General features: G+C 51.7%; 1 protein-coding gene and 1 long non-coding RNA gene across 3 annotated transcripts; one reads left to right on the top strand and one right to left on the bottom strand.

Moving 5' to 3' along the window:
• Positions 1–3,055: 3,055 nt before the first annotated feature.
• LOC128824495 (uncharacterized) lies at positions 3,056–17,068 on the bottom strand. The gene is made up of 2 exons (XR_008442481.1): positions 17,018–17,068; positions 3,056–4,760 (listed from the first exon to the last, which is right to left on the bottom strand). It is a non-coding gene; the product is annotated as an uncharacterized LOC128824495 (long non-coding RNA).
• Positions 4,759–15,791, top strand: LOC128824494 (zona pellucida sperm-binding protein 3-like). Of its 2 annotated transcripts, XM_054006050.1 has the most exons (10): positions 4,759–5,993; positions 7,250–7,443; positions 8,112–8,224; positions 9,277–9,368; positions 9,717–9,897; positions 10,376–10,484; positions 12,136–12,227; positions 13,689–13,786; positions 14,684–14,809; positions 15,560–15,791. In XM_054006050.1, the coding sequence occupies exons 1-10, from the start codon at positions 5,930–5,932 to the stop codon at positions 15,763–15,765; spliced, it is 1,275 nt and encodes a 424-aa protein (XP_053862025.1). In that variant the 5' UTR covers positions 4,759–5,929; the 3' UTR covers positions 15,766–15,791. The 2 variants fall into 2 exon arrangements, with proteins under 2 accessions (XP_053862025.1, XP_053862026.1); XM_054006051.1 differs by having other exon boundaries at positions 5,920–7,443.
• Positions 17,069–20,334: the final 3,266 nt, after the last annotated feature.

Here is a 20,334-nt window from a genome sequence, read left to right on the forward strand (position 1 = left end):
TGTGGTCCTTGAATTTCTAACCAGCCTAGCAGGTTCAAAGTAAAACAAAAGAAATGATAAAAGTCCTTTCAGGGTGTCTGTCAACAAAATCCCAGTCTCCAACCGCTGTTGCCTGTGGAGCTTTCACTGCATGAACCTGGCCACTGTCAGATCCTTCGCTGTGGGGGTCTCAGGCCTAGGGCTGGACACTGGAGGGTAGGTTTCCACTGTAACCCATAGCTCCAGTTGCCCTGTGTGTATCATTCCCTGAGCCAGCGTGGGCTCAATGCTCCAAGCTTTCCATCTTCCTGTTGGACCATGGCTGGTTGGCCCTCAGCAGAGCAAAGCGTGGTCTCTTCCTGCCGCCATACCACCAGTTAGAGGGTCCCATGGTGCCCCTCCCTAGAGGAGAGACTGGGCGTGAGCCACGGGATCTGGTGAGAACTGGTGGGGGTATAGGGAGGGCTTGGGAGAGAGGCTGAGGGGACAGGACAGCATGTAACCTGCTTTCTCTTCTTGCTTTGACGCTTGGCTGGGGTGGGGAGTCCAGAGGGGAAGGGGGAGCAGGAGACAAGCTCCCAGCAGCTTCTATGCTTATGACCCCTCACAATGAGCCAGCCGCTAACCCTGCAGCCACTGCACCTCTCTGCAGGAGAATGGGACAGAGCCGAAGGGCAATGGGACCCAACCAGGGTGCAGTATGAGGGCGACGCAGGGGGATCAGCCTGGGGAGGGACTAGGCTGAGCAGCAGCCATCATGGACGTGTTAGGAGGGAGCCAGCAAGCAGGGAGGGGCCCCAGGGCAGTGCAGCTAGAGGCACACCTCGTCAGGCTATACAGGGAGTAACCAAAGCACCAGCCCTGGAATGGGGTGGAAGCAGCCCAGCTGCACAGAGGCAAGGAGGGAGGGTGGCAAGAGCAGACAGAGGGCAGTCCTTTGAGGGAGCACTGTCTGAAGAGGGGAGGGGTGGGGGGAGCCCCTGCTTGGCATTGAATCCCCCAGCTTTACGGCCCACCTGCCACTATAAGCTTGGACTCTGGGAATGCAGCAGCTGGAGACTCCGTGGTGGTGGGGGGGGGGGACAAGATTCCAGCCACCCCCCAGCACCACCAGGAATTTCCAGCAGGGGAGAACTCACCTGTCCTGCATTTGCAGCCCAGGGCCCTCTGCCCCCACCCCATGGACTCAACCTCCCATGGCCACAGGGGAGCTGGGGTGGCCACATGACCTGCTTTGCTGCTCTGCCAGCACTGCGCTTGGTTCACACCCAGGGGCAGCAGTTCGTGGAGTGACAAGAGGCCCAGTGAGAGCAGGACAAGCACTAAAGGCCTCTCCCCCCGCAGCCCCTATGCAGCTGCTGGCAAAGGGGTCCTCTGCCGAATCTGCAGCCCAGGGTGCTCCAGAGGGGGCATGGCGGGGATTGGGTGCGGTGGCATGTGGCAGCGGCAAAGGAGCTGGTTGCAGGTGTCTGGAAGATGGGAGACGGGGTGATGCCCCCACCCCCCAAGACAACCGCTTGGAGCATAGGCCCCAGGTTCATGGGGCTGTGCTGGAGAGAGACTTCCCTCACAGACAGGACTTGGGGGGCACGTTAGGGTGAGAGCAGGCAGCTTGAGGGAGGATTGGTCCCTGTCTCTCCCCTGTGAGTGGACTTCAGGAGGCAATGGCTGGTCCTGTGCCCCATCAGCAGTTCTCAGCAGCATCTCCAGGGCTGTAGCGGGAGCCTGAGGGTGACCCCTAACTGGCATACAGCAGAGCAGAGTGCAAAGCCTCATCCTCGGGGTGGCCTATGGGACGGTAGTGCCAGCGCACCCTGTTCCGTCTTTAAAGTTGCTCAGATGCAGAAGGAGCCATGCAGGCGGGGATCTGTGGTCCTCGTGCACGGCCCATGTGCTTTAAAGTAGAAGGTAACCCCAGACCTTGCTGTCAGACGGCATCCTTCCTCTCCCGGCCACAGCCATTGGGTGCCATCGATACTCCTTGGCAGGAGGGTGTCTAACGTTCTGCTCTGCTTGGAAAGACAGGGACTAAAATGATCATTTTGTATGACACTTATACTGTATATTTGACAGTTTTTAATATATGAACCATTCAGCTGTTCTCGTTGTCGTCTCTTTCTTCTCCCGTGGGGGCTGGCAGAGGGGTCCCGGCCCCATTAGGAATGGATATGGAGACCCATTGGGGGCAGCAGCCTTAGGGGATGGGGGGACCTCCCCCAAGGGACAAGTCTGTCCCCATTGATCGCAAAGGGCAGATTGATTTCATTTTCCCCCTCCTGACCTCCTCTGCTCAGGCCTGACCTCCCAAGAGGAAATCCCAGGAGAGCGGATGGAGAGCAAGTGGGCACAGCCTTATTCCTGGATCCTGAGCAGCTGTCACTGACTACTCCTGCTGGAAAGGGCTTTTCCAGCTGGGTTTCCCCCTCCCTGACTCTTCCTGCCATTGCCGCCCCTCAGCAATTCCCCCTGCTGATGCCCGATTCCTGGATCCATTTCCAGGCAGCCTTTCTGACTCACTGCTGGGGGTCCCCCGCTTGCCTATACGGGGGAACCTACCCAGCTCCCCTACTGGCAGTCTCCTTCAGCATGCTCCACTGGCAGGGCCTGCTGGGATTCTCCAGCAACTGCCACTGCTCAGCTGGCACTGTCCTAATCTGGCCTTGCCTGTGTGGGAACATGGTACTCATTGTACTAAATCGGGTTAGAAACTGATGCAGGTAAATCAATGCAACGCCCTGGTGCGGCCAGTCTTGTTTCTGGTTAAGAGAGCTCTGCAGGGCCGTAGGTTAACTCAGTAAGAAATCAGCGGGTCAGGTGCTCTGAAACAGAAGTGAGCATCTACACACGGTTGCACTGAGTTAACCCAGTCATTGCACAGATGCTCAGAGTGCAGAGAAAGAATCACAGTTATACTTGTGCATTTTCCACCCATGAACATTACAATGGCAGGTCAGTATTGTCATCCACATGTTACAGATGGGGAAACTGAGGCACAGGAGAGACTATTGTCGGGGACTCAAACCCAGACGGCATGGTTCGTTGTCTGACCGCAGAGAGACAGGCAACACCAGCAAGGTCCAAACACAAACTCTTTATTGAAGAGTGCACACAACAATAGAGAGCAGCCCGTCTCCAAAGAGAACCAGCCACGGTTTTCACAACTAGTAGGGTTATATAGACAGTTCCGTCGCGTCATAGTTAAAACAACCCAACCCCCCTTTATTAGTTAGATATGCATGAATATTAGAAGCTTTCTATCTTCTTTGACACTACAAACAATTCGTGATGCCTCAGCAACTTATCAGCTTTGTCGTCATGCACCAGAAACTAGGAGAAAGGAGGGAGTTAAGAACAGATGAAGAACAGAAACAGGGAGTGGAGACTGCAAGTTTCCATATGTCCAAACAAACTGTTCCTAGCACTTCTGGTACAAGAATGCAGCCCCCCCTCTTATCTCGTTCTCTGCAGCTCAAGCAACCTTGTCCTCAGGTTTCACAGAGAGACAGGAATGGCCCAGCAACTACTGTTAACCTCACTTCGGCTAAGCTGGCCAAACAATGTTTTATACTCCATATTTTTGGGCCTAACACTATGACTTGCCAAGCTGCAAGCTCACCCGCCAAGGCAGTGGCAGAGCCAGGAATAGACCCATATTCAGAACAGAGCCTGGCCACTGAAGCAGTGCAGATGCCAAGGCCTTGATCCTACAAACATCCACACGTTTACCTTTAACCATGTGTGCAAGTGCAGGATCAGGGTCTAAAAATGTCCCTTGCTGCAAATAAAACACCAAGATCCTGCAATGAGTCCAGGTTTCCTTGCAGCTGCATTGCCTTTGCACAGCACACTGGGATGCTGGCAAAGGTAGGGCACCACAGGTAGCAAATTTGTATAAGTGGAGCAGCTGCTGGCACAGCCACCACAGAGGCCCCTTCCATCCCTCAGCAGCTGGTGAGAATTGACACTTCTAGATTGCTTTGCAGCCTGACACCCTCTGGAGACGCTGCAGGATTCATCTGACCCAGGATTGAAACGGGACAGCTGTTTAATAGCTCACAGCAGGGTCGTTTTAGGACAGGGAATGAGAGTGTCCTCTCTAAGTGACACAGCAGGGTGTAACGATGCGGTTCTGGCGGGACCCAACTGAGAGTGCCAATTCAGGACAAATTGCTTAAACAGGGCAGTTACAGCCCAAGGCTGGAGTTTTTCCATCTCTAAGGCAAACCAAACCAGACAGCCAAAGAGGACTTTGGTCTCACCCCACTGGCTAGCCACAAGTCACACAAGCAATTCCCTTAGACACTCCAGTTTCCCAGTATCACCACTAGTGCCACTCGTTATGGGGACAAATAGTTATGAAAACCAATACCCCAGTAAAAGAAAAAAAGGTTCTCTCAATCCCAAAGGGCCAAGCCCAGGTCAATATACAAATCAGATCTTACCCACAAATCAAGCTGTTGTCAATCCTTTAGAATCTAAAGGTTTATTCATAAAAGGAAAAAGATGTAGATGAGAGCTAGAATTGGTTAAATGGAATCAATTACATACAGTAATGACAAAGTTCTTGGTTCAGGCTTGCAGCAGCGATAGAATAAACTGCAGGTTCAAATCAAGTCTCTGGAATACATCCCCAGCTGGGATGGGTCCTCAGTCCTTTGTGTAGAGCTTCTGTTTGTAGCAAAGTCCCTCCAGAGGTAAGAAGCAGGATTGAAGACAAGATGGAGATGAGGCATCAGCCTTTTATAGTCTTTTCCAAGTGTAAGAACATCTCTTTGTCCTTACTGTGGAAAATTACAGCAAAATGAGTCTGGTGTCAAATGGGCCAGTCCCTGCATACTTTGCTGAGTTGCAAGGCATATCTGCCTTCTCTCAATGGGTCCATTGTATAGCTGATGGTCCTTAATGGGCCATCAAGCAGGCTAGGCAGAGCTAACACCAACTTGTCTGGGATGTCTCCCAAAAGCATAGCATAAGTTTGAAATACAGACAGTATAGAGCCAATATTCATAACATCAACTACAAAATTGATACACACATATAGACAGCATAATCATAACCAATAAACCATAACCTTGTCTTAGACACCTCATTTGACCTCCTTTATACAAGATTTGGTGCCACTACAGGACTTTGGTTGCAACCATGTTCTATATGGTCCCAGATTAGGTCAATAACATCACACAGGGATGACTTTAGGGAGGCAGAATACAGGTACCTGGGTTGATACGTGGCTGGACCCCACCTTCCTTTTGCAAAAAGTGCCCTGGGATTTTAATTACTCCAAGCAGTTAGGACATCAGCTTTATGGGTCACCCAAAAGACAGTGCCGCCTCGTGTGGTGGCTCTGTGCTAACTCACTGGAGAGGAGAGAAAACAGCTCACTTCCTACAGCACCTCTTCTTTTCTTGTGAGAGTCTTCCATCTCCACTGCTGCCAGAGGCCCTCATCTGAATCAGACCCTGTTGTGCTGGGTGCTATACAAACTCTTCTGAAGGTGCAGCCCCTGGTGCAAAGAACTTAAAGCATGCAGCCCCAGTCCTGCAGCCTGTTCTGGAGGATGCACCTTGACACCTGCCCAGCTCACCACGGACTTGGATGAGGCACACCAAAGCTTAGGAGAGCAGCCAAGAGGCCTGCCCGTGTCTGTAGGTGACACCTCTTCCTGCTCTCTAGGCCTAAGACTAGCTGAGTAGGCCTTTTGCTTGGAGACAGTCGGGTTTGTCTGTGTGGGGCTTAAGGCTGGCTTTCCTGATGGGGAAGCAGATGAGGAATGCCCAGCACCTGTGCTGAATGCAGCATTCTGCAACTCCTGGCTGGGGCTGCTCCTGGAGGTTAAGGAGGTGGCTCTGACCACAGCAGTAGCCTATCACCAGATGGGTATATATAGCTTCTCCCCAGGAGCTAGAGATATGTTGCCTTCCTCCTAACCTGAGTGTGGGTTGCTAACATCATGGAGCTGTGGAAAGTGTTTCTGGGGGTGCTCGTCTGGAGCTCAGCTCTTGCTGTTCAGAGAGGTAAGTGTGTGGTGATAAGTCCCCCTGTGGGCTCTAAGCTAAGGTCCAGTACTCACAAATCAAGGATGTTTTGTTTTTAAACACACTGGGGTTCTTGTTATTTGTCTGCTAGCTTTTAAACCTTGTTTCAAAGCTTGTCTCAGTGACCAAATCACTTCAGTCTCAAATGAAGCTGAGTATCCTGCAGTAACATAACTCCAGGGGCTGGCTCTGTAAGAAACCTCTAATGTCCTAACTCTCTAGGCCTATACTCACTAGAGCTGCCAACACACTGCTCTTCAAAGGACCAGCTTTGCTTTGACCCTGCCCCTTTGATCTTGGCAATTAAGGTTGTAAATGCAGTAACCCAACCTGAAAGCTGCTTGCGGGCTATTTCTGAGACTCCTTGCGAGCCCCTGCTTGTGCTGGGAATAAGCTCTAACACTAGCTCTTCATCACCAGCTGTAGCCAATTCTGGCTGCTACAGCAGTGTAGCTTTGAAGGCTAATGAGAACTTGAGGTTGTCTTCTGTTTAGCTACAGAAGCATCTTGAACAGCTGCAGGTGCTGATTTACTTCTTTCTGGGTGGGTGCCCCAGGGCCCCACTCTTGTTCTGCCTCTTCCTGCTCCTCCCCTGACTCTGAGCACCCCCCACCCTTGTTCTGCCACCGAACAGCTGATTGGTGGCTGCTGAGCACCCACTATTTTTTCCATGGGTTCTCCAGCCCCAGTGCACCAACAGAGTTGGCACCTATGTTTCAGCCCACCCCAGGATGGAAAGTTTTGAGATAAGGCTTGAAAATGGCTTCCTTTCTTTGAAGGACCCTGACAAGCAGGGATGGGCTCTAAAACAGTTCCCTGGAAGTCCCCAGGTAATGGGTGGGGGTGTAAGAGGTGTGTTGTGGGTTTTTTTTTTTTTTTTAAAGTAACAAGCACAATGGCATTTGTGAAAACCTGCTGGTGATGTACACCCACCTTTAAGAGGAGTGAGGCCAACAGTGAACCAACTGCAGGAAATTCCTCCCAATTAACAGGCCATGTGACACTGAAGCCAGACCCTCTAGCTTGAGTGTCAAAGGGCCTGGACAGTCAAACCTCCAGGTACTGGCTCCTTTCTGGTAACCGCAAAGGTTCTGAAGGGCTAGCTAGCTGATAGCTTTGCTGGCTGAGCGGAGGACTCCTCTGATGCCCTTGCACAGAGGCCCTGCTATCTGGTGGGATTACAGTAGGTCTGGGGGCCTTTCCAGAGGTTATGTCAAGTCTGCTCACTCCTCTAGCACCCATTAACTCTGTACTCTATGAGTGCAATAAAACCAGCATCCACCTGGCTGTAAAGATGGACCCCTTGGGAAATGGACTCCTGCTGGATCCACAGCTTGTGCACCTGGGCAGCTGCCTCTACTCAATCAAGGATCTACAGGGCTTCCTGCACTTCCAGTACCACCTGAAGGACTGCAGTTTCTCTCGGCTGGTGAGTGAGTGAGAGAGAGCCCTAGCTGGGGCCCAGGCTTGTGTTCCACTCAGCATGGTGCTGTCTGCTGCTCAGATGCCTGTAAGCTAGCTTGCTTTGGCTGTGTGGGCGAGAAGGAACCACTCTCCTGCTGGGTGAGGGGTCTGAGAGAATGCCCCTCTCATGTGCTGAACTGGCAGGGGGATGATATGGCTGTGCGAACAGATACCCCAAGGGGATATCACTTTGGATTCAGATCCTGATGCTCCATTATGGACTGTTCTAGCTCTGGGGGGGGGAGGCTGGGTCCTGGCCCACTAGCTGCATGCATGTTGGCTCCCCTGGCAGAGGGGAGAAATGCTAAATGACAAAGGCCCCTCCCAAGTGGCCCTTACTTAGCTGGGCTTCTGTCCATATTACAAATCTAATACTCCCAGTAACAGACTGGTGCCCTGCCGGGGAAGCGGGGGGGGGGGGAGGGGGGAGAGGAATGACAGTGGTGAGGCATCTCTCCCTTGCTTAGGGGAAGGGCTTGTCTCAAGGAACAGAAATACTGTTTCACTTCCTTAGCAATGAACCAACCCTCCCACTTTGCTAGGCCGAGAGCTACAGAAGGAAGCTGTAACTGATACTAGTGCTGATTGCCATCCTCTCTGATTTCTTCCCCACACATGCGCACACATCTCCAGACATCTGGGAACATGATTGAATACTTCACAGACCTTGTCTACAGGCCTTCCCCTGGCACAGGCAGACGCTACGCCACCTCCTTCACTGAGAGGATCAACTGCACTGACTATGAGTAAGCTGCCAGCACTTCCCATTGTGCTAGAGTCCTAAGGGACTGATGCTAACATTTCCCAGACTCTCATGGGCTTCACCCAGGGGTAATAAGACCCCATAAAAAGCAGCAGGGATGCAAGGCAGGGCTCTAATCAGCTGATTGGGGGGGGGGGGGAGATGTGCATCCCTAGCTGTCAATGGGGGGTTGATCACTGAGCTGGAGCAAAGCAAGTGCATGTAGGATGAATTGTCCTGGCTATTGCCAGCTAGTAAACCTGGCTCATAACCCTAGTAACATAGAACCTAAAATACCTCTAGGAGCCAGGCAGCTTGGCTGAGGGTGGGGAGGGTAGCAGGCAGCCCTGAGTACTGCAGATGAAAGGACAGGATGTGGTGCTCTAGTGCTAGTAAAGCATTAGTTGTGGGTGCAAGATAGAGGCCCCCAAACACTCCTATGAACTGCAAACAGGCTGGAGGGTCTCATGCTGCCCCTCCTGTCAGGACTCATCCCAATGATATTTTGGGGGAAAGGGGTTAAAACCCAAGACCCAACCTGGGGAGTTGGGGACCTCTAGTGCTAGAGCTAATACAATGGGGGTCTAGAGCTCAGGGATCTGAATGAGACTCCACCTGGAAGATGGAGCTAGTGAAGGTGGATGAGATATGACTCAGTGGGAGGGGGCAGCCTGGGGACAAGAGAGAGCCTGGGGATATCAGTGGGAGTCAAACTACATTCAAGTGACACTTGTGGGGCTGACTGTGCCATGTCTTCACAGCAGCACATGATGGGGTCACCAGTGTGAGCTGACCCTGCAAAAACCTGTCTGCAGGTGACTCTGGGATATGCAAGCCCCTGTAGACATGGGGGGGAGGGGGAGGTGTCAGCCTTCACTCCAGCTCTAGAGCAGCCTCTGTTAGGTATGCTGTGGAGCAGGGGTGACTTGAGCTTTCCAGTGCAGCTGAGGTAGCCTCTGGCCTAGCACCCTCTTATACAAGCAGGGAGAACTCCCTCTTCCTAGGAGGGAATGAGAATCTGATCCCTGCAGGATAATCCTTTCCTGCCTCTCCTAGGGCAGGGCGCTTGGCTCCTACATACGGATCTTCAGTGACTGGCCACCTGTCTGCCTCTGGAGTGCTAAAGTTCACAGTGACCCTAATGAATGGTAAGATCCCTGCAGAAGGGGTGGGTGGTGCCAGCTGAGCTCGTTGTGATCTCCCACTGAGCCTCCTGCAGCTTCAGGCAATGTCCTAACCCAGTTCCCTCCACCTCAATACTCCCTTCCCCCTCTAGGATGGTGTCTTGACACCATGGCCATCTCTGCTTCTAGAAAACTACTGAAGCAAAGACTTGTGCCTCATGATCTTGTAATGCATCCACAGGAATACCCATTGGAACACACACCTCCCCAAAACCTGCATGCACTTGCAGAAGGCTCCCAGTGCCTGTTGGTCTCGGATGGAGACTCCATTCTGTACAGTGCACTTGACAACTAACTCTCATTTTCTTGCAGTGGACTTCAGTGCCCCATCAGACTCCAAGGTCTTCTTCCTAGGCTCTCAGATCCATATAGAGTTTTCTGTACAGAGTTCCTTCCACCAGCCTCTGCAGATCTTTGTGGATGAGTGCACTGCCACCCCAACCCCAGAATTTAGCAAATCTCCCAGGAACTATAGCATCATTGCAAACCATGGGTAACTATCTGCAGGAGACAGCAGCTCTGGGGTACTTGAATGTCTGAAGTGGCATAAGGTGTGGAATATGCTCCTGGGACTGCCCCAACTCCATTGTAACAGAACATGCTGGGTTCTTAAGGCTCCTACATAAATCCTAGAGACCAGCCTCTCTTCCAAATTTGACTCCAGCGGATTTGACTAAGCCACAGACTACCAGGAGAAAGTAGCAAATGAAGATGTCTGGCTTGGCCTCTGGTAACCACATGGCCCCTTAAAGAACTGGACATGCTGGCATAATTGATATGTCCAAAAGCCTTACCTGTTGCTAGGGCAACTTGGTGGTCATATTGCTCTAACACTTGGCAATATGACCACCATATTGAAAACTGACTGCAGGTGGGGAGAGAATAATGCAGTAGGTCTCTCCTAGGGTCAAACAGTTCTTCTATCTCTAATAGTCCCTGGACCAGTGAGTTTAACTGTCTTCCTGTTCCAGGTGTCTTGTGGATGGTAAGGTGGCAAACTCCCAGTTCCTGCCCAGACAAACCCCTGAAGCTATCCAGCTCTCCCTAGAGGCCTTTGAATTTGCAGGTGTGGACTCTGATGTAAGTAACTAAGATTCTGAGTTAGATGTACAGCTTCCATCTAGGGCTGGAATGCCAAGTACCTGCATCCTCTGAATGCAACTGGCAGATGGCTCAAACTACAACTAAGTGAAGAATGGCTTTTAGCAACTGGTTGGTGAAGGTCTCTCCACCATAAACCCTTCAAAGCTTTAGTTTAAGCTAGACTCTCGCTTGGGAAAACTGACACAACTGCATTAAGAACTGTGCGGTTATCTGTTTAACCTATCATCCAAGAACCTAGTGAACAGCAGTTCGCCTCTCACATACTTCTGTGAAACCGTGTCTGAGGACTTGAACTCCCCTACCAGCATGCTTTCCTTAAGCCAGTGGTTCTCTACCTATTTACCATTGTGGGCTCCACATGCAGCTGTTGTGTTGTGTTTGGATGCAGCCCACATATGTATGGCCCTGAGGATGCCACATTGGCTGAAGCTGTGTGCTGACTGCCTCACTAGCAGGCCATGAGTTGAGAACCACTGCCTTAAGCACTGAAAGGCATCTTCAGACAGCATCTAGCCTCTGACATGCCTTGCTATGCTCCTAGCAAACAGGCCTTCACAAAAGATTCCATGCACCAAGCTGCTTTGTTACTCTGACACTGAAGTGGCCTAGTTGGTGCAGAGGTGGATGTTCTGGCCACCTCAGGCTAGCATCACAAAGCTTTAGCATGGTGATGCTGAGCATTCCCAGGGACTTTCTAGGTGTAGCATTCACAAAGCTTGAGTGGCCCCCAGGCTCTCAACAAGGACTCAGGGAGGGGGACCTCAGAATAGCATTCACAAAAACCAGCACCCTAGCCAGCTCCTGGCTGAAATTAGCCACTAGGAGATAGGCACCTAAGTCCCATCTGCAGGGAATCACCTAGCTGTGCTTGGGATTCTCGGACCAGACCAGTGCTTAGGGTGCTCACCTGGTGGTGGTCCCTGTTCAAATCCCCTCACCCCCTGCCCCACACACACCTGAGGGTAGTCTTCCCAATCCCAAAGTGCAGGGCTAAAAATGGAGAGAGCACCTCCTTCCCCAGCTGTCTTGTGCCGCTTGCCTCTAGGGGCCCAATAAGTAGATAGGGTCTGAGCAAGCTTACCAGACTGGGCCCTACAAGCAGGTCTGTGTCCTCCACCCTTGTCCCCAGGTCACTTGCTCTGGGGTTGGATGCCCAGCATGGGGCTGCAATGTGCATGACCAGAGATAGAAACCTAAGGGACTTAGGCCAGAAATCTAGGTCCTGAGCAAGGTTAGACCCCTATAGGTGGGGGAAAGCCCAGTGGGGCTTCTGTAAAACCTGCTTCTGGGATTTTGGCAGTTAAGTGCCACTTTAGGTGCCTAACTCCTTGTGAATGCAGCATTTTAGGGGCTACAAATGGGCAACTGCCTGGAAGCCCCATCTGACTCCTCCATAGCAAGCATGGGATCATGACAGACCCATCCCCAAACCAGAGCATCTCTGAATGGCAGCGTGTGGGGGACTTGTAATGGGAATCCTGGTATCTGGACTGCTCAAGCAGAGCAGCTATGCTAAGTAGGGCTTTCTCCTGCTTCCCCCCACACCACCAGTGAAGGATGTTTCTTCCTGCTAGGCAGTGGGGATGACCTCCATCTGCTTTCTTCTCTCCATGCCCACCCCCTCCAGATCTATCTCCACTGCCAGGTGCTGGTCTGGGACCCCAAAGTGCTCATGGATCCCACAAGGAAGGCCTGTTCATTTCACAGGAACACCAACAGGTAAGGGCTGCTGGGGAGAAGGAGGAATTGCAATTCTCTAAAACTAAACCAGCCAGAACCTGGCTGTTCTACATGGGTCTGTCCCAGTGACATCCCACGCAAGAGGGACCAACCTGCAGAGACGCTTGTAAACAAGCGTCCTCTGGAGACTCTTCTGTGGGTAACAAACTTGGCTCTAGTGGCCAAAGCAACTCTAGCTTCATGATACCACTTGCCTCTTCCCACCACAGTGAGGTGGAGGGACTATAACTAAAGGCAAAGCCAACAAACTCTCAGTGGGACTAGCTGGACAGCACTGAAAGCATTCAGGTGAACTACATTTGGTTGGGATAGGTGGCAAAGGTTGGTTTCCCTTACAAACCTACCAAGGGAAACTACCTCACTTCAAGTGCTGTGCCAAAGTGACTTGGTTCAAAGTAGGACACAGGCCCTTCCCTAGTGATTCCCGTTCCTTCACGAAGGAACATGGCCCCTATAAACACAGAATACAGGCTGCTCTTGCAGTAGTGAGATAGTGCTTGACCTGGTTTATCACACCCAAAGTGCAGAGGGGGAAATCCATGTCTGTTTGGAATCCAGGCCTGTCTTGAGCAAGGCACCAGGCAATTCACATGATCTCTACCTGCTTCCCTCTGTGATTGGTAGTGAGCTTTACCAGGATGTCTAGCATGCCCAGGACCAATAGCCTCCATGGGATGCAGTGCTAGACTTCTTCACTTGGGGGACCAATGATGCCCTTGTGCTGCAGAGTCCATGGATTTTGTTTCAACACTGAAGATTGGTTGAAGTTCAGTTGCAAAACCAGCAGCTAACCAAGCAAACTCTTGGTCTTTAGGGCTACAGCCACATCATGAGCTTTTGTGGGGGTTGAGTCCCAGTCCATTCAGACATAATAGAGCTAGTGCAAGTAGAACCAGTCATGTAGCAGTGGTGGCACAGCTTGTATGTACCCATGGAGTCAGGTGGGTTTGTCCTCTGCATGGCTGGCTATGCTGCAGTAGCATGGATAGCAGCACAGTTTATATACTCACTACCTCTCATAGTTGGAGTGAGTATATGTACATAGCTGGGATCTCACCCCTGCTCAGTGTAGATATTGCCTAAGAACACCCATGTTCCACCAATGGTCATATCTTACAACCACACCCAACTTCTCCTTGCTGCAAGGGACAATGCTCCAAGTCAGCTACAATCCACGCCTTCTCTGCTCAGCTCATTCCCCTTGAGGGGACCCCCATAGGACAGAACTGCCACTCCTCATGCCAGTCTGACCCTGAGCAGTTGACATTCCAGCTCCTGTTGCAAGCAGATACTCAACCTTGCCCTAGCTCACCTGAAAGCCTCAGTGCCCAGGTGAGTTAGGAGCTGCCTGGGACTGAGCATAGGGATCTCTCAATCCCATGTACTTAACTTTTGAGATGTTGATCACCAGGGGTGAGTCACCTGTGTACTCTTCAACAGGTGGGAACTTCTGGACAGTCCCTCTCTGAGCTCTGGCTGTAGCTGCTGTGACTCCCTATGCCAAGCCACAACCTCTCGCCACAAGAGAGACCTGGAAGGTACTAGTTCTGTTGAGAGGGAAGTGTGTGGGGGTGGGGTAGGATGTTCTGTGTACTCATTGGCCAAGTCTCCACTGTCCAGAACAAGTCTGGCAGGCTTGGTTTGGGGTGCCCCTTTGCCTTCACACCACAGGAGGTTTTCACTGTCACATGGCATGAGTATTCCAGTTCACTAGAGCTGAGATGCTGGTAATAGTGCTCTTCTCTCAGCCCAAGTGAAGGGAAGAGCTCAGCATCTCCTGAGTCAGCTGAGTAAACCAGCTCCTGGCCAAGCAAGAGAGATTGTTCAGTATTCTTTTTTGGGGGAGGGAAGGGCAGGGGCAGCAGGCTTGTATAATTTTTAGTGGTGCCCAGAATGGGTCCAATCCCCACACCTGCCTTGTAAGACAATATTTTTTAAATGTACTGGAAACATTACAAATGTAACCATTTCCCTAGATTGCACTGGGGTGCGGGCTCTGGGGGGCAGGCAGGCTGCCCTGGGGCTGGGGCCAGAGAGGAGGATTCCACAGTCCTGTTCTCCCCCACCTGGAACAGGCTCTGCATGTGCTCCTAGGGGCCAGACCCCTCTCAGGTATAGGAAGCCCCCTCACCTCCCCTGTGGTGGGTGGGGGGAGAAGAGCTGACATCACATGTGCACCTCTTCCTGCTGCTGCTGCCAGCACTGCTCCCTTTTGCAGCTGGCAGTGGCTGGCAAGGGGGCACAGAGCAGCAGGGCAACTGCCTGTTGCCTGGCGTGGCAGGCAGGACCAGGGATGCTCTGGGGGAGGTGCATGGGGGTGGCAGGCAGGGCTGGGGGAGAGACCCAGGGCCTGAACTTGCTGGAGCACAGGCACCATGGGCCCATATAAATTACTGCCCCAGGAATCTGAAGGCTTCCATCTCCTTTTGCCTCAGGCTCTTCAAAGGAGGGACTTGTCCATGCTGTTGTTGTTGGGCCCTTGAAGGTGCAGAAACCATCTGCAAAGACTGGAAGCTATGCGTGGGATTCAAACCGCTCCCTTGCAGCCCAGAGTGTCACAGGTAACTACCCCTCATGTGGGTTGGAGCTGAGTTCCATAGCAACCAGACAACCCACTGTAGCCAGTAGGAGCCCTGACAGGCAGGGAATGGAGGTGGTACAACAGACCCAGAAAGCTCAGCTGACCAGTGGGAGGGGAACAGAGTTCAAACTGCCTGGTGCCTTGCTCAAGAGACCTGAAGGGTCTACTCACCTGGGCAGTGGGGGGAGGAGGAGGGGGTGGGCAGCTACAGCCATACCCCCTCCAGACTTCCCACCCCCTACTGGCCTTGCCTTAACCAAGGGAGCTATTGTGGGAGTTTTAGCTTCTCATGGAGAGAAGCTGGCTTCACCCACGCTCCTCAATCCCAACTTCTAAATTCTAGTATACTCCAACATCCATTTCTTGTCTCTAAAGAACATAGAACCCCAAGGAAGTCAGAGCAGGTGCTTGCTAGTCTTGGCTAAAAGCTGTTGCTGCACATAGATTGAAGCCCAGTTGATCCACTCCTGAGAATTCCATATGAGGTAGAGGTGCCAAAAATGGGAGACAAAATAACTAGCTTGATGCCCTCCCTGAGCATGGTGAGAGGTTGGAAAGGACTAACTGCCCAACTTCCACCCCAGTTACGATGGGGTTGTCAACACAACTAAGCTCCCATGAACATCACACCTGACCCCCACCCTGGCCTGAAGGTATCCCCTGCAACAATGGGCCATGTGTCTCTTGGATGGATGGCTTTGGGGAATAAACTGCCTCTTTCCTCTTGTAGGAGGGAAACCAAGTGTGATGCCACCTCCTGTTGGTGCCCTGCTGCTGGAAGTTGCTCTGATTGCTGTGGTGTCCCTGGGTTTCTGCCTGTACAATGGCCATCACAAAAGGCTCTGCTCCAGAACCAGGGGGGCTGCAGACTCCTGCTCAGAGGGGCTGGTTACTGCAGAACAGCAGTGTACAAGCATTAATGCAGATGTGGAATGAATCCAAATAAAACTTTAACAAATTCAGATGGTGTGTGCATGTCACTTATAGCTGGGCTGGGAGCGCCTCTTCCTCTGAGGTGGAAGGGGATCAGCAGGTCAAAATTTACATTTGAATATCTAATGCTGCTTTTTAGCTAAACTTCATCTTCTCTACCAAAATTCCCTCACTAGCCTGAGTCAGGGCAAGTCTTGAATCTTCCTTGTGGAAGAGCTTCACCTAGTCTTGATCCTAGACCCTGCTGGTAGAACTAAATCACCTTTAGTAGATGTCAAGTATCAGAGGGGTAGCAGTGTTAATCTGAATCTGTAAAAAGCAACAGAGGGTCCTGTGGCACCTTTGAGACTAACAGAAGTACTGGGAGCATAAGCTTTCGTGGGTAAGAACCTCACTTCTTCAGATGCAAGTAATGGAAATCTCCAGAGGCAGGTACTTGCATCTGAAGAAGTGAGGTTCTTACCCACGAAAGCTTATGCTCCCAGTACTTCTGTTAGTCTCAAAGGTGCCACAGGACCCTCTGCTTTTTAGTAGATGGGGAGTGTCTTGGTTCCAGTACTAACCTCAGGGAGTGTGCCCTTCCTGAGGAGGCCATGCCCTGGACACTCAACATGCTGGGGGTCAAGAAAGAAAACATCCTGGTGTCCCATAACTGCTTAAAATGCTCTAGCTCACTGAATCACATTGCTCACATTTCAAACTGCTGAACTGGCTTGCTCCTACAGCTAGAGATCCACAAATTCCTGTGGGTCCTAACAATGACTTGAGGAGGGCAGGGACTTGGCTCAGTCTGACAAGTCTAACCTTAATGAAACAACAATTGAGTCAATTTAGCAGTGGAAACATCCAAGTGCAGGTGAAGTCCTGCTGAACCCTCTTTGCTATTCTTCTGGAAAGCACAAACGAGAATAGTCTAGCTCCTCAATAGAATCAATATAGAGCAAATGAGCTGAGCCTACATAAGGGTCTAAAAGAATCAAGGAAGATCTCTTAATTGGGGTTTTATTTTCTTAAAGGAAAAAAGCATTGGTGGGGTTACTCACTGCTCTAGGGAAAGTTAGGGTTCCCATATTCAAACATTTAAAAAAAGGATACTCCACGGGGCCCTGGTTCTGGCCCTGGCCCCACCCCAACCCTGCCCCTTCTCCAAAGTCTCTGCCCCCTCCTCTGAGCACCCCAAATTCCCCCTCCTCCTTCCCGCTCTGATCTTGGTTGGGGGTTGCTCTGTGCCCCCACCCCGCCCTGCTCTGCTCACCTGACAGAGGGAGAGCTGTGGGCTCCACGTAGACTCAAACGCTGTTCTGTGCTGCTCAGAGGGGGAGGGACTCTGGCTGCTAGAGGCCCCAGTGGCTGTGAGCAGCTTTCAGTCAGGCCCCGCCATCCAATCAGCCAAGCCGCACTGTGCATGAGGGGAAGGGGGAAATCCCGGACATTTCTACTTGATTAGAAATCTTACCCCCCCCCCTCCTCCCCCGACAGCCATTTAATGCTGAAAAAGCCAGACATGTCTGGGAAAAGCCGGACGGATGGTAGCCCGAGGGAAAGTAGAAAGCCTCTGTCAGGGCTAAGGGTAGAGGTGGACTGGATTTGACAGTGTTGGAGGGGACTACTAGTTTTGATCTGCTGGCTGCTCCTCCTGTCTTAAACACCTGTAGCCCCCCCCCATGGAGATACCCAGATTCCTGGGATTCTGTTTGCTGCCAGCTCAGGGACAGGCACCCTGTCCCTGACTGAGTCTGCCCAGCAACCAATAGGGAGTGAGATGCCCTTCCCAGGGAGCTCAGGAAAGGGGAGAAGTCATTTTTGAGTCTGTCTGGAGCCAGTTGCAGGCCTACATGCAGGGTTCCTCTGAGAATTGGCCTCTAGGGCCCTGAAAGCAAGATTCCCTCAGCTGGGCTTTTCCCTCTTCACTGACTCAGTTTGGCAAGGTGTGTGTGTGGTGGTTTTTTGTTTGGTTGGTTTTTTTGCTGGGGAACTTCCCCAACCAGGCCAAGTTAGCATTCCAGCTTCCTAGGTGAGACCCAGTCACCATATGGTCCACTCTGCCAGGGCTGGCTCTAGGATTTTTGCTGCCCAAAGCAAAAACAATTCTCCCCCCCCCCCCATTCAATTACCCTGGCCCTGCCTCAACTCCACGCCTTCCCCAAATCCCCAGTCCTGCCTCCTCCCCCCCAGGCTCTCAAGTCTAGGACAGAGGGGGAGAAGCAGCGCCGTGCCCCGGCCACTCGGAGTCTCCCCCTCCCTCCCAGGTTTGAGAGCCTGGGAGGGAGGGGGAGACTCCGAGTGGCCGCTGCGCGGGCGCCGCTTCTCCCCCTCCCTCCCAGGCTCTCAAGCCCTGGCAGGATCCAGAAGAACCCAAACCTGTCCATCAAAACATGTAAGCAGATTGGCATTAAAGAAGGTAACAGGGGTGGAGAGGGGGCACTACACACCTTTTTCATTTAAACCCCCTCAGTGAGCTTACATGACCATAACTGGCCTACAGCAGGACTCCTCCAAATACCAGAGCGCAACTGCTGCTCAGACTACAGTAAAACCTCCAATACAAACACCTCAGAAATGGAGGTGGTTTGTACCTCTGAACAAAACATTATGGTTCTTTCAAAAGTTTACAACTGAACATTGACTTAGTACAGCTTTGGAACTTTATGATGCAGAAGAAAAATGCTATTTTTAAGCATCTTAATTTAAATGAAACCAGCCCAGACAGCTTCCTTAGCTTGTCATGTCTTTAAAAAAAAAAATCCCTTTTATTTTTAATATTTTTTTTTTTTACTTTTTTGCCCCCCTGCTGCCTGCTTGCATATTTCCGCTTCCAACTGAGGTGTGCAGTTGACTGGTCAGTTTAACTCTGGTGTTTGTAACTCTGATATTCTAGTGTAGCTGGGAAATTACTGAAAAATGCCTTCAGGGCCTTCCTCAGAAGGAGATCGTGCCAGACAACTTCGGCACTTAACCCCTTCTACTAGGGTTACCATATCTAACCAATAAAAAAAGAGGACCCTCCATGGGCCCTGGCCCCGCCCATTTCCCCAGCCCTGCCCTAACTCCGCCCCCTCCTCCCTCCCACTCTCAGCCACGCGGAAAGGGCTGCCCGAGCGCTACCGGCTTCACGGTTTGCCAGGCAGCCCCTAGACCCTGCGCCCCCGGCCGGCGCTGGGGCAGCCCTTTTCGCATGGCTGGGAGTGGGAGGGAGGAGGGGGCGGAGTTAGGCAGCAGCAGGAACAGCAGTTTCAGCATCAGAGGACGCAGAGAGGACTCGATTCGCTTACAATAATCAGGAGATCTCCAGGCACAAATTCGTTGTTCGTGGGAGGGGAGTTTAAAAACGGGGGTAAGCTCAAAAACAAACGAGAGCAGGGAGAGGGCCTCCCAAAGACCCCTAGGTGATCAGACCAGGTGGCAAAGCAAGCACCTTCTCCGGGGGTCTGATCAGAAAATGTCTGGTTTTACGGGCAAACTCAGGCAGTTTCCCTCCAGTAACTTTGATTGGTTCCCCTGAATCCAGAGGAGGAGAGAAGGCAGGGAAACTGCAGGTAGGCACAGGACATGTCTGGGCAAGTTCTGAGTCACAGGTATGACTCATATGCTCACCTATGTGGCCACTTTAGGTCTCGCATACCTGGGCAGAGCTCCCTACACCGAGCCGGGTCCGAACAAAGAAGCTAGACAAAGGAGCGAAAAAGCCCCCACCTCCCTGAGCAGAGCAATGGCTCCAGTCAGTCTGCACAAGCCATTTCCATGAGCAGGGCCAGGCTGTGACTTTGGTCAGTTCCATGGCCAGGGGGTGGCCACTCAGAATCCAGCAGGGGGACAGCTGTAACAGATAGTCACATGGCAAGTCAGTTGCTGAGATGGGAGTAGACCCCTGTCCTGTGCACTGGACCACACTCCCTTTCACTTTTATCATTTTAATATGCGCACACACTGCTTCCTAGACTTCTCAGCAGTTTCACCAAATTTAAAGTGATGCTGATTTAAACTGGAAATGGTTAGTGGTGGTGTTCCAAGTAGCAGGTAAGGTGCCTCTATTAGGAAGAGGTTAGTCTTTGTTTACTTAGTACAAATATGTACTCTATGGCGTGCAGGTAAACACCCTTTCGGCAGAGTCAGTTTCATTGCTGGCCCCAAACAGCCATGTTCCCTTTTGTTTGCTTCTTCTTCACAGCGACACGGGAGATCAATGCTTCTGAAGGATAAGAAAATGGGCTTGTACACGCACAAAAAATAGCAGCCGCAACACCTGAATCTCTGCCTCCTTCCTCAAAAATGCCTAGATTTGACTCTCACTTTAATGATATTGTCTGTCCATGTTTCTGCTCTTTAGCTTGTTTACGTACTGGTCTCTGCTTCGTGCCCTTTGCCTGTTCCCTGAAGCTTGTCCACTCTACTACCCCCCGGTGCCTGTATTTTGGTCCTTAGTCCTGTATCTGCTGAGCAGACTGGTCCTAGGGCTGGCAACAGTTGATATTGCCCAGTCAAAGCTGGGTGAGCATTGTGACCTGCTGTGTGATCTCCACAGCTCTGGTGTGTTTGTGACATGGACAGATGTTTTGGAAGACACCCAGGAGG

This window comes from Malaclemys terrapin, chromosome 16 (genome assembly GCF_027887155.1).
Source record: "Malaclemys terrapin pileata isolate rMalTer1 chromosome 16, rMalTer1.hap1, whole genome shotgun sequence".
NCBI lineage: Eukaryota > Metazoa > Chordata > Testudines > Emydidae > Malaclemys > Malaclemys terrapin.